The sequence below is a fragment of the Vanellus vanellus genome (genome assembly GCF_965231255.1).
Source record: "Vanellus vanellus genome assembly, chromosome: 16".
NCBI classification, from domain to species: Eukaryota; Metazoa; Chordata; class Aves; order Charadriiformes; family Charadriidae; genus Vanellus; species Vanellus vanellus.
This window is the reverse complement of record NC_138921.1, coordinates 12,965,465-12,977,840: the sequence shown is the minus strand read 5'-3', so window position 1 is coordinate 12,977,840 and position 12,376 is coordinate 12,965,465. Positions and strand designations below refer to the sequence as shown.

Genomic DNA, 12,376 nt, shown 5'->3' with positions numbered 1-12,376 from the left:
GCAGCCTTGATGTGGGGCCCGAGGAGCCCCAGGGCTACGGAGGCTGCCATAAGCCTGCCCGGGACCCCCGGCACCCCCGCGGGCAGCTGGCAGCCACGGCGGAGGCTGCTGGTAACAGAGCTCCCACATCGCACCACCTTCCCAAAATAAACATCCCTCCAGACAGACACGGGAGGAGGGCAGTGATCCAGGGCGCCCCTCGCAAGCGTGAAATCCAAAGGCATGCAAAATGCCAGGAGCACCTCACGCCGCGGGATGCCGTCACCTCGGTGCGGCGTTGGGGTGACAGACAGGACCCCTCCGTCAGCGCTGACATTTGCAGCCCCGGAGAGGCCGTGCGCGGTGCCTCCGCCGTGACTGTGCAGCAAAGCGGGGAGAGCTGAGCGCGTCCCCCTCACCGCAGCCCCACCACCCGCCTCACCTTCCGCCTCCTCGGCCATCTCCTCCTCGTTGCCGCTCGTCCCCGACACCTCCATCTCCTCGTCCTCGGCTGCAGGAGGGAAGGCGGCTTCTTCGTTTTGAACGGCGGTGCCTTTTTTCTTCTTCCTCTTGGCGTTCCTTTCTTTCTCCTGGGGAAGAGGCAGAGGGTGGTGAGAAGGAAAGACCAGAGGGGTGGGGAGCAGACAGCACCCGTCCTGCTCAGAGGGCCGAGAGGGATGCTGACGCCACCACGGTCCCCGCCCCCAGGCTAAACCCTCCGAAAATCAGTCCTCAGGACTGGACTCGCCTGCCAAAAGCCTGGCAGCATGGTCCCACCTACCCAAAAAGTGACCGTCCCGCAACAGCCAGCCCAGCTCCACGCGGAGCTCCAGCCCCAGGTGGCAGCGAGCCTCTGAGGGAGGAGCGGCGCTGACGCGAGGACAAGGGACACACGTGCACAAGTGACCAGTGCCGGGCCGGCAAGACCCCGGTGGTCCGGTGTCCGCTTGTTATGCATATGCGACGTGTTCATCCTGCACATTTCCAGGGAATACCTCCACCTCCGAAAACACGCACGGCCACGGCTTGACGCTCATCTGCAGATAACGAAGCTGACGTCCCAGATATGGCCCGGCCAACGTTTTCACGCACCGGCTTTCGTGTCCCCTACGGCGGGTGCTGCCAAAGGACTTTGACTCCCACGCTGGGGAGGCTGTGGCCAGTGGGGACGCTCTGGGTGGCAATGGCATCCCAAAGGCGAGCTACCCGGTGCCCCGTCCTGCCCCGGGACAGCCCCGTCCCTGCTTGCTGGGGCACGTGCCGCAGCCACGAGGGCACGGAGAGCTGCTCCCTCCCGCCGGCCTAAAGGGAAAGTCTCGGCTTTGCTATTGTTTCCTGCTCTTGTTGCTTGAGTAAATATTACCAGTAGGAACAGGCCCATCATCTCCGGCTCTCCCTGCAAACCCCACACAAATGACGTGTGTAGGACGTTTATTTACATGGATGAAAAGATAAAGCCGCGGTGGAAACGCTAACTTTGCTGCTGGATCTCTGCGCTGGGAAGAGCGGGTCCCCCCCTCCCCCCTCCTCTCAATTTTTCAATCCTTTAAAAAACTTCCAGATAAAACAAACAAACACAACTGCTTTTTTCGCTTGGAAACGCTGCTTGCTCAAAATCTATTTTTATCAAACTAGGCAGGAGAGAGGGGAAAAAAGGCACTTGAGAAAGGGCCGCGTGAAGGCGCGGAGGGGCGGCAGGGGGAAGGCAGAGCTCTGCGGTCCCCTCGCCCCGTCCCGGCAGCAGCGGTGATGCCCCGGCACTGCCGGCGTTCGCGCCTCTGCCACGGCAGCGATTCAGCAACCGCACGTTTCTGTCTGAAGCAGCAGCTCCCCATCACGCTAATGCGGTGACAAAGCGCCGGCGTTACTATGGCAAAGACTTCTCTGCCTCTTACTCACGGGTCCGTGACTCAGCCGCGGGCAGGAGCGGGCTCCTCGCTGGGGAATTAGCCGGGAACCAGCCTCTGCCTCAGCATCCTACTTGGCCAGAGCCCGAGCTCCGGCAGCGTGGAGCGGCGAGATGTCCCCACAGCACCGCAGGCGCCTCTCACGGCAGACCCCACTGCTGGTATTTAGGGAAGATGATGCAAAATCCAGGCAGCAGACCCTGGCCACGTCTAGAGATGCGTTCAGGCCACCACCTCTCCTCTTACGATGCCAACAGCTCTGGTCCCCTCATGCAGTCTTGGTCGCGGCACCCTGCCCAGGAAAGCGGTCCCTTTCTGCTCCGGCTCTGTAAGCAGCCACAGGGCCACCACGTCTGACGCGGGATGCTAACCACGACTGCAGAGCATGGAAGAGTCTCTGTGAGCCATGCCTGGGACGAGGTGTCTCCCATCGTCACAACGTACTCTTAACCCAAGTGATTACCAGCAAGACCATGGGAAGGTGCCAGGACTACTTGCTACAGACACTTTGATGCTCGTGGACTACTTACTATGGGCACTTCGATGCTCATTTTGTACTATAGCAGCCCACGGGGGCTCTGCTCTCTACCTGCCATCATATATTTTTGCAGGAGCATCCAGGGCTTGCTGCTACTCGAGCAGTCTGCCTTGCCAAGACCACTGCGGAGATGTGCTGTGTGCAGCGAGGACACCGAACCCTGCACGAGGGGGTCACTCCATGTCTGCTCCTCTGCGCTGTCCTCCTGGGCACCTGGTCCCCGGCCAGCCCCATCACGCTGACTCCCAGCCTGGCAGGGATGGGCAGCTCTTCCCCTACCTCCCCTCTTGCCTTCCCAGGCACGAGGCACTGCATCCCACCGCTCAACTTCACCTGCACCATCTGTCCTGGAGGAGGAGATGGAGATGCCACCAACCCTCGGGCGCAACATCTCTCTGGCCTTCTGCCCTGCAGGCAGAGCAGCCATCCCGACAAATGGGGCCTCTCCTTGTACTCACCACCTGACATGGCAAGAACAGCCAAAATAGCTTCCAAACCCTGCTACCGACGCAGAGCCATCATTATGGGTACCTCCCATCAGCGTCAGCCTCAGCCTGTCCCAGGAGCAGGACCAGGCAGTCCCACACTGCTGTGACGGAACGATGCGTATTTGAGACCACAGCAGGACTAGGTCTGACCACAGAGTGACAGCCGTGCCCTGCCGTGGGAGCAGCCAGCAGCGACGGGAAGGGGCAGAGCGGTGACCCCGCAGGCAGGACCTCTCTGCCACCGCAGTGAGGAGGGTCTCGGTTCCCCATCCCGAGACCAAGGCTCTACCCCAAGGCAAGGCAGATTTGTTCACCCTCTAGAAGAGGCCACCAGGCTGTCCTCCTGAAGCAGCTTTGCCTTGTGAAGCCAGCACCATCCAAACAAGCAAGGAATTGCAGACGTGTTGCTCAGAAGGGGTCCAAAAGATTGGTCCTCCTAGCAGGACCAGCACCAGCCCAGGAGATAACTCGCCCATCTTCGCTGCACAAGCCAAAACAAGCCCCAGCAGTCACTAGACCGACGTGACAATCACACCGCAAAGACGTCTCGGTGAAGACAGCGCTTAATCTCCAACCGCTCACAAAAAGAGCAGCTCCGAGCACAGCGCGTATCCCAATGCCCTGCTTTCCTTAAATGCCGAGATTAGAGAGCGCAGCGCGCAGAAGGTCAAGGCTAAGTGACGCTGATGCCTGGGACACATCCGAGCCGCTCGGCAGCGAAACCAAGCGAAAACACACCGCAGGGCAGATAGGGTGAAGCCTCAAGTTGGCCTGACCCTGCTCCAGCAGTAACAGGCTGCCTGTCCCACGGCGCAGCCGGCTGGCGGGGACACCCCGATCCACGGGGGCGCTCGCAGAGGGAGGAGGGTGAGGATCTGTAGCGTCCAGCCCCGTTGAGCCAGGACTGCAGCGGGATTCCCCTCCTTGAACGGGCTGGAGAAGGGTCTGGAGAGTGCTGAGCAGCTCTGGGGAGAGGGGGAGCAGGGCTCCGCGTGCTGACGCAGCCCACCGGCCCCTGCGTGCTCTTTCCCCGGGGGAAAACCTCTCCAGTAAAAGGATGGGTCTGCAAATTAAAACCCCAAACACAGCGTGTGGGAGCGTATGGAGCATGCGGGCTCTGGAGAGGTGGAAGAGGAGCACCACCATGCCACACACCTTTGCCTGTTGCAACCCAAACCCTTCTCCTACCTAATGCTGGATGCTCAGCAGGAGGGTCCCCCCGTCCCCAGAGCTCCTCGGGCTCTGGCCAGCCTGCAAGGGGACAAAGGGCTGCTGAAACGCTCGGCCCCATCCCACCCAGCACTGCCTCAGCACGGGGAATGGGGACATCCTGCTCCGCACCGCGTTGTGCCACGTTTCGGGGACAGAAGGACACCTCGCCAGGGTCCGCTTCCCATCCCACACCGGTCACTGCTGCCTGCCCGTCCCCACAGCTCCTCCGCGGCGCCTGCGCGCTGCTGCAACCCTGTGTCACACCTACCTGGAAGAGGAGGCTACAATATTAACGAGCCCCATTTGGAAAACGAATGAGATCTGCTAATTAAGTTTACTCTCATTAAGCAAGAGGAAGAAAAGCAGAGCCACCGTGTTTCCCCGCACATGATCAGCAGTAGCTGTCGGTGGCGAGGTCAGGGAATAAATTGGGGATGTCATGGCCAAACTGGGCGATGCCACGCTGCCTCGCCACGTGCTGAGGTCACGGCTGACTACTGGGTATAGGATGAGATTTGGAGGTTCGGTTTGCTCGTGAATGTATTTAGGAGTCAGGAAGGAAGGTCTATGGCAATTTAATCTCAGTTGTTCTTTGATTTTATTCAGCTTTCTGGCATCTGCTGTTGCCACAAAACAATAGAGCACAATAAATAACAGCTGAACGCTCATTGTTCTTCTCCACAACCGAATCCCATAGCCTCCAATGCTCAAAAAATAAAATGATGATGCTGATATAAACTGCGAGTGAGAGTGAGCAATTAGACGGGCGAAGTCTAGCGGCTGCCTTGGAGGGACGGATGCAGGGAAAAATGTGGTTCTGCAGAAAAACACTTCCGTGATATAATTTCTGAAACATTAGGAAGCAGAGTCAATTAATACACACCGGCTCCACTGCCAGCTAAGCTGCATGATCTTATTTCAGATTCTCCCCAGTAATGAACAATGATATCTTTATAATGTAACATTTTATATTCGGAGAGCTCGATGCACATTTCATTCCAGTCTTTATATCTGTTTGGGGTCTTTTATATAGTTTGTTTGCTTTGTTTCTAAAAACAATTCGGTGGAACATGGGAACACAGGAGTGTCTCTGTGCATAGAGAATTAATAAAAAAGAATCGCCGATGTCTTCTCTTTCTCTCATTCCTATAGACTGACTAGGATATTAAATTCCTGGGTGAGTCATTGAATGTTTTCCTGTCTTTCTTTTTACTCTTGCTGTAATAGCTTGCTTGGAGAGATTCCTGCATTGAACATTGTCCTTTGCATTTTCAAAGCACCCCTTGGGGGTTTAGCCATGTGAATTCTATTAGCCAGAAACTGGGAACCCCAGGATACTCTACAAATGAAATAATTATAATCCTTAGCTGCTCTTAGCAGTCCGTCCTATCTCCAGAACACCAAACAAACCCCACTTCATTCAGACCCTGCACCGCATGCCAGAAAACAAGCAGCGTTAGCACCTTCTGATGGGGAAACTGAGGCACAGAGCGAGGTACGCATCTCCTCGCATCCCCGAAGACAACCGACATCCGTGTGAGGACCCGCCTTTCCTCACGTTGCCCTAAACCCCTGAATTTCTTTGGGGCAAACCGGCCGTTTACCCGGTAACCGCGGTACCCGCAAGGCACAGAGCTGCGGGGCCCAGCCGGGCTCTCCGCTCCCGGCGCGGAACAGCACAACCTCGACGGCGTCGACGTATTTGCACAGCCAGGACCGAGCTTGCGTCCCGGCCAACACACCACAACCCCACTCCTCCTTCTGCTCCTGCTTATCTCCCGCGTACCAGCCATGCTCCAGACACCCAGGCATCTCCCACGCAGCAGCTCCTCCTCCCCAGACCTCCCGGGGCCAGATGGGTGGAAAAACCTTCCCTGCACCGTTTCCCTCTCCCCAGAGCTTTTACTCCGAGAAGATAAAGACTCCCCTTGGCTGTGGGAAGCACGCAAGCACTTGCCGGGAAGTTTCTATGGGTGTGGGCTGAGACCGGGCTCTCACCATTTTCAGTTTGTGCTGCTGTAGGATCTCATCCAGGTTCTGCCTCTTCTTGTAGTTGAAGTAGAAGTTTTTGCACTGCGACACGGTCTTGGAGCCCACCATCCTGGCAATGGCCGACCAGTTCCGCCCATGCTCAAGGAGACCTATGGTCGCAGGAGAGAAAAAGGAGAAGGGTTTAAGACCAGATACGCTCACACAAGGGCCACGTTATCCATGCAGGATGGGAAACATCCTCCACGCAAGCCAAACTCCACAGGAACAATATGCTCACTAGCACCCGTCTGAATGGCTTCCTAGGCCAGGGGATGACCTATGAGAGCCTGTTTTTCTTTCCAAGGGGAAAAAAGGCACTATGCTGACTGCCTGCGGAACAAAATACGTCCCACAGCCATGTCTCGGCCAGGCACCGGGCAGTCAGGAGTGCGAGTGGTGCTCCATTCCCTTTGGGACAATTGCAGGAGGAGTCACCATGCCCAGAAGAACTTGGGGCAGCAGCTCTCAGTCAGTCCCTACCATGAAGCAAAGGCTCTTCCCACCCTCCTGTGTCCCGGTGATGACTTCGACCGGGGCGAGAAGGCAGTTCAGGGGGTTGGAGCACAGAGTCCTGTTATGGATGGGGAGGAGGAGCAGGGAAGCAGCAGCACAAAGGCAATGAAGCCCAGGTGATGTCCCGGGCCGGGAAGAGGTGTGCCGGGTAATTAGTGCTGATTGCAGACTCATGAGCAAAAGCAGCTTCCCAGGTCAGGCATCACGCCAAGGGCTGGCAATCCTGGCCAGATTGGTGCCACCCAAGCACGGGGCTCCTGCCAGCACCGCCGGGGCAACCCAGCGGGGTGGAGGAGGAGGAAGGAGGGAGTCAGCACCCTGCGTCCTTGTGGTCTCTGCAGGGGTGTCTGGGCACCCCCAGTGCCACAGCTGGAGGTGGGAGTCACAACCACAGACCAGGGATGGGTGCAGCGGGACCCTGGTCCATCCATCCCAGGCTCCTGTAGGTGACCCTGGCGAGGACCGTCCAGGCTTTATGGCAAATAAAACCTCACAGCCTGCAATCCTGCCCGGTGCGTGGCTGGTCCTTCCCATGGTGCCGGGTGGAGCCAGAGCTGCCACCAGCCTGTAGGACACTGCTGGCCGAACCGGGATGTGCCGTTCCAGCTGGTCCCACCCATGTGATGCCACCTTCAAGCCAACAGCTCCCCAGGTCCTCCCCTGCACCCTGTGTAGCGTGCAGGATAGACTATGAGCCCAGGGGCAGAGTACTGCCACAAAAAGTGACTTCAAGATGAAAACCAGCAGGAAATGAACCTACTAAGAGCATCTTCCTCTTTCGTTAGGGGTTTTTCTGCCCAGACGCCACCAACCATGGAGCCTGGGAACAGGCACTGCCCGGGCACCTCCGTCCCCAAACCCCTCCCTGGCTGCTCTGCCACCGTGGGGGTCGGGACCGCAGCGAGTCCCACATTAGGGCTCCTGGTCACAGCCCTGCTTATGCCTGGGAGCCACGACAGCGGTGCCCCAGCCTGGCCCCGCTGCCAGCCTTCAGCCACGCTGCTGCCACGTGTCACCTCCGAGTCCCAGCCTGGACCCAAGGACCAGCCCGACCTCTGCTTCAGCCCAACAACAAACCCCCCCACACCGGGACGGACTGACCTCAGCACAGCCACAAGGAATCAGAGCCCGAGGGATGCCCCTCCGGACTGGATCCGTGCGCCTGCGCAAGGGGAGGGCACAGCATGGGGGCCGTGGGGACATCTGCATGGAATAGATGGCACCGCATACCCCAGGAGAGATGGAACCCCTCCCTGCTTCCCAGGTCCCGGAGGAACCCAGCGGTTCCCAGCACGGCAGGAGTTAACATCCAGCCGGTGCCTGTATCCTGCCCCGTCCCAGCACCGGGGCTTATCAAATTGCATGTAAGAGGCAGGCATCACACAGCGCGCTGAGCACCACAAAAGGCCGTGGCAAGCCAAGAAACAAGTTCGAGCTTTAACTCTGCAGCTCCCAGCCCCGCTCCGGCCAAACCCACGACCTCCATGGCCCCGCTGGCAGGCTGGGACTTCTTAAAAATAATGAATAAAAACAAAATTAAAAAAAGCACGTCCGGCCACCAACTGTGAGAGATAACAAGCCGGGGCAGGAGTCCTCCCCCCCCCCCCCCTCCCCCCGAGCTGGTGAAGGCTGCAGGGGAAAACAGGACGGTCCCCTGTGTCACAACCCATCCCCTGTGTCACAACCCATCACTGCTGTCCAAAGCAAACAAGCGGCTCGGCCCCCTTTGCTCGTCGCTGCGCCGGTGGCCCCGCACCAAGTGTGACAGCCGGGGGGGGAGCCGTTAGCTGCGCCCCGGGCAAAGCCCCGAAACGCAAATGCTGGCACCGGCGTGCCACGAGCGGTGGTGCTTTGGTGGGCCAGACACTGTGCCGTCCGGCGGAGGGAAGCGGGACCCGTCACGGCGGAGCCCGGGGGGGTGATGGCTGCCAGTGCGAACGGTCCCCAGCGCAGCGTGACCTTTGCCAGCCGCGGCGATGCCAGCTCCCGGCTGCCCTTTCCCCTGCCGGGCTCGCCGTGCCCACCGCAGGGCTGGGGGACGGGGACGCTGCCGGGGGAGCCTGCCGCTGGCCGAGCAGGTGGCCGCGGTGGGCTCCCGAGGAGGAAGCTGCCCGCAGGACCCGGCGGGGAGCCCGGCCCCTCTGCTCTTTACATTCAAACCCGAGCGAAACAGCAACACCTGCTTCCCCACGCTGTGATTATCCGCACGCTCGGGGAGGGGGGACACCGGCCGAGAGACCCCGGGACGTGCCGGTAAGCCCTGGGTTCTCCAGGCACCCCTGGCTCCATGAGCTCCGCGGTCCCCAGCCCCTGCCCCGTGCTCCCCGGCACGCCAGCCCGCCTCGGCACCGCAACTGAAACTATGACTAACGGAGTTATCAGATCTTCCCGCTGGCTTGGGGCGGGGGCTCGGGAGGCAGGGGCTGCCCGCCGGCACGCAGCGACACGCAACCCTGAGGTTAACCCCATCCTTCGGAACCCACCGCCGGACTTACGTGCTCCGGCTCCGGGTCCGATGGGCAGGGAGCGCGGCCGGAGCGCGCGCAGCGGGCGAGCCGGGAAGGACGCGGGCGTTGGGGCACTTCTTCAAAGCCCCCCCGGGCACGGCAGCCCGCCGCGAAGCGCTGCGAGTGCTCCGCTCACACCCTCCCCACGCATTTTGCTTTCGCTCCCTCGCAGCAGCCGGAGACAGAGAAGAAAGCAAAGCCGGTTCCTTAAATCCTGGGGGCGAGAGGATTTCAGAGCCATGGGCGGCCGAGAGCGGCGGAGCCAGCGGGTGCCGAGGCTGGAAACCAGGTCACAGGCGGGAGACTCCTGACCCCGCTGCCAGAAGTTGGTGGGAACACATGGAACACATGCTCCGGCCCCAGCGCTCTTCCCTCCGGCGGGGCCGGCGAGCGAACGGCGTCCTCCGCGCTCCTCCCGCTCGCTCGCCGGAGCGTTCCAACCGGCTGCAGCCGCGGTTGTTAAGGCGGATGGAAGCGCCTCCGGTATTTTCTCCCCTACCTCACCTCCTCGCTCAGCAGCTCGGGGCTACGGGGAGGCTGTGCAGTTTCAGGAGATGCCCGACGTTGCCAAGAAATAATAATAATTAAAAAAAAAAAAAAAAAAGAAGAAGAAAGAAAAAAGGCAGGAGAAAGGCGAAGGGGAGGGAGCAGCCGACCGCGCCGCAGCTCCGCTCCTGCCAGCCCGGGGACGGGGAGCCGGTGCCGTCGGTACAGAGCAGCGAGCGAGCTCTAATCTGTTCCTCTGGCTGACCCGGGGCTCGTTGCATCTGAATGTGACCTCTAGACAGAGCATTAATAACGAACGTGGCGCTGACCCAAGCTGACAAGGGGTGCGGCCGCTTGGCACCCGCTCCCGCCCTCCCTCTCTCACTTTCTGTCTCCCTCGCTCTCCTCTGAATGTCAGCGGCAGGGGGAGGGATCCAGGAAAACAAAGCTTGGCTAATAGTTTCCTCCGCTCTCAACTGAATCAAAGGCGCTTTTCTTTGGGGAGGTGCGCGCCGGCGAGCCCAGCGCCGCACCGGCGGGATGCCCTGGCACCCCGGCACGCCTCGGCCCCGCCGCCGCTGCCCCGCCGGAGGAGGGACGGGGAGAGGTTTGGCATCGGTCTCACCATGGGCGGACCGAGGCCTTTGCTCCGGTACCAGCAAGCGGAGGCTGGAAGGAAGAGGAGCCCGGAGAGCGCCGTAGCGTGCGCTCGGCGTTTTGGAGCACGGAGGAGGAAGGCGGAGGGGCAGCCCGGCAGGCGAGGGCCGTCAGCTCGCAGCCCTCGGCTCGCCGCAGCTGCGGCATTTTACCGGAGCCATTCCAAGGTTCTCCAGCACTGCCGCCCTGCTCCACCCAGGGCTCGGCGAGGGCGGAGGGAGCCCGTAAAAGGGTCCCTTAATGGGAGCTCGCTTGGATTAGCAGATCAAGGTTACAGGCAAAAACCTAAGTGATCTCATCCCCCTACGCCCGACGGTACCTGGTGCGATGCTGCAGCCCCCCTTGCACCCACACACCCTCTTCGGAGCGGGGATGAAGGCAGTTCTGGCTACGGCACAGCCAAAACGTGCCGTAACCCCATCCTGGAGACAGACCAGTGCTACGGAGCCAGCGAGACCACCCAAGGCATCCCGAAAGCGTGGTCGGCATCGCTGAGCTGAATTAGCGCATCACAGCGTGGCTTTCCCCCGCCGATCTCGGGGCGGTTGGCAGCGCGTGGGAGAACCGAGGCACAAGGAAGGTGAGTAACTTCTCCAGGGCTGCGGAGCCTGTGGGTGGCAGAACCGGGCGAGCGCCGGGCTCCTGACGCTGCACCACGGAAAGCAGCGGGGACGGCGCACGGGGGAAAAGCCCATGTCCCCGCAGGCGCCTGTGGTGTTTGCGGAGGGACCGTCGCGCAGGCAGCTGGCTCGGTGTGCTCTTGCCACAGCGGTGGGTGATGCTCTCCCTTCCTTGGGAAGGTGACACCAGAACCAGGCTGCTGCGCTCCCGATGGACATCTCCTTTGGTGGCCGGACGCAAGCTCTGACATTCCGCATGGCTACAAAGGAGCTTGCAGCGAAACTTTCACACCCATCACGCCATCCCTCCGGAGGGAGGCAGTGCCACCAAATGTGGTGTGGGTATAGAATCGGGACCCCCGGCCAGCTCAGCTCCAGTGCCACCTCCCTGCTCTACTGGCCCTGGCTGGGGACCCTCAGCTCCCAGGTGTCCCCTTCGGTCGCTGGACCACTGCATCAACCTGCTGCTAAAACATCGAGCGCCGTGCCCTGACCAGGGACCTGCCTGGCTGTCCCTCCCCTGCCACCACTCTCCTTTTGTGCTGTGTCCCCACCCTTTGATGCTGGGAGGGGACGGGAAGCCTACCGCAGGACACCTGCTCCCCGAAAGGTGCCATCCCCATCCCTGCCATCCCGCTCTGGCCGGGGACACTCGAGTCTCCAGTGCAGGACACATGGAGCAGCCGCCCGGCTCTCTCCCTTCACCTGCTTAGGATATGATTCCTGCTCTCTTATTGTTGAAAAAATAACGCTCAAAATTAAAATGTAGGCTGTGAATTATAGTAATTACCCAGCAGTTCCCCCTGACAGGCCTTTTGTGTTCCATTCACTGACACTCACTAAGCAAACCCTCGCAGTTTGCTCCTACACGCTTGAGAAATGTTCAGCCAAGAAAGCGCAGCTCCGGAGGGCGCAGCGACAGCGGCGCTACGGGCACCATTCCCGGGGTAACATCTCGGCTGAAGAGCAGTGAAGCCCCAGCCTGGGATGGTGGGGACGGGACCGCAGCCGACCACAGCCTCTACCAGGGCAAGCGTGGCCGATTCCCACCTTGGACGCAGTTTTGCCCTCGTGGCACCCAATCTGCTCCATCCCGGTAATTTCCACCATGTCGCTTCAAACGAACTTCATGGCAAACACGCGACGTGCTCGGAGCGGGCGGATGCCGGTGCTCTGCCTGCAGCGGTGGGCACGGGGGACGGGCAGGGTGGGCTGTCCTCGCTCCGAAGCTCTCCTCGCCCCCAGCCTGAACGGTGGACGCCCGGCTGGGGGACCCCAAGGCACGTCCCACCCCAGGACCAGCAAGAGGGACAACACGCAGCGAAGGGCACAGGCTGCAAACCAGCTGCTCCAGCCCACGTTTGCTACCATCAGCAGGTTTTTACAGCAGTAAATCTCTCCGGCCGGAGAGGGGAAGGCTCCAGCGTGAGCAGAGGGG

At 60.4% G+C, this 12,376-nt stretch overlaps 1 protein-coding gene across 1 annotated transcript in view; it reads right to left on the bottom strand.

The window, feature by feature from the left end:
• The window catches only part of NCOR2 (nuclear receptor corepressor 2), a 258,054-nt gene that overhangs the window by 46,213 nt on the left and 199,465 nt on the right, over positions 1 to 12,376 (bottom strand). The window contains exons 18-19 of the mRNA XM_082491424.1: positions 6,123 to 6,265; positions 422 to 569 (exon numbers count right to left, since the gene is read on the bottom strand). Of these exons, the coding sequence (XP_082347550.1) occupies positions 422 to 569; positions 6,123 to 6,265 (291 nt within the window). The remainder of the gene's footprint in view (positions 1 to 421; positions 570 to 6,122; positions 6,266 to 12,376) is intronic.